At 42.6% G+C, this 1,135-nt stretch overlaps 1 protein-coding gene across 1 annotated transcript in view; it reads right to left on the bottom strand.

Annotated features, from left to right (window-relative positions):
* Nucleotides 1-1,135, bottom strand: part of KATNAL2 (katanin p60 subunit A-like 2) — a 76,057-nt gene that overhangs the window by 49,472 nt on the left and 25,450 nt on the right. The window contains 2 exon segments of the mRNA XM_012642632.1: nucleotides 466-584; nucleotides 781-913. Coding sequence (XP_012498086.1) covers nucleotides 466-584; nucleotides 781-913 — 252 coding nt within the window.

Below are 1,135 nucleotides of genomic sequence, written 5' to 3'. Positions count from 1 at the left end.
GGAGGAAAAGTTGCTCAGAACATATACTAGAATAATTAAGTTTCAACTGTCTTGATTCTTCCTTAGAGTACCTAGTATAGGGACGAGCACACAGTAGTAGCCTCTCAATAAATGTTAACTGAATCTATTGTACGTGTTTAATAATAGATGCTTCTCGAACGAAGAAAACATAGGCCACTTCAGAGACTACAGTATCTTTTTTTTCCAGCTTCCATTCCTAAGTTGCATGAATCAGAAAAAGGCTGTTGGTCAAATTCCCAAAGGAAGGGAGATCATGTTTTGCTGATGGGGGCGTGATTAATATCCACATATAATAGTCAATCCATTTCCCAGGCTTTTGGTAATCAAGAGCAAGATAAAATCGAACACATAAATCACTTACAAACAAATAAGCTCTAACTTTATTTCGTACTACCATATTCTGCTAGAACTTATTTTTTAAAAGCAAAATTAAAGAATTCCTACCCGAACAAGTTTTTCTGAATCGCCTCTCCATTTGCTGACAATAGTGGATGCGGAAATGTTAAAGAAGGTTGTTTTGCATTCAGTGGCCACAGCTTTGGCCAGTAAAGTCTTTCCTGTACCTAGAGACACACGTGGATAAAAGGTGAGTGGCACTTAAACTCCACTGCTCTGCTTACAGAAGGAAGTCAGTCTCACACTCGAAGGAAGTGGCTACTCAGTTCTCATTTGCCTGATCCTGAAGTCAGGACAGAAGGCAGCAACTCATCCATGGCACACACACTTAACACCAAGACCAAAATAGAAAGATGTGTTTACCTGGAGGGCCGTACAGCAGTAGTCCTTTCCAGGGGGAAAGAATTCCTGTAAATAGCTGTGGATACTATGGGAACAAGGAACAAGGAAGAGGTTGGTATCCATACATCAGCCTGCACACATTTAGCCAGGAAAGCTAGAGCAAAAGCAATACAACTTGGCCAGGCTCAGTGGCTCACACCTGTAATCCTAGCACATTGGGAGGCTGAGGCAGGAGGATCGCTTGAGCTCAGGAGCTTGAAACCAGCCTGAGCAAGAGCAAGACCCCGTCTCTACTAAAAATAGAAAAAGTAAGCTGGGCACTGTGGCTGAGGCAGGAGGATTGTTTGAGCCTAGGAGTTCGGAGTCATAGTGGGCT

This window comes from Propithecus coquereli, unplaced genomic scaffold (genome assembly GCF_000956105.1).
Source record: "Propithecus coquereli isolate 6110/MARCELLA unplaced genomic scaffold, Pcoq_1.0 Scaffold181, whole genome shotgun sequence".
In the NCBI taxonomy this organism is placed as follows: Eukaryota; Metazoa; Chordata; class Mammalia; order Primates; family Indriidae; genus Propithecus; species Propithecus coquereli.
Note: the sequence above shows the minus strand (reverse complement) of the source record. Positions and strands in the feature narration are given on the sequence as shown.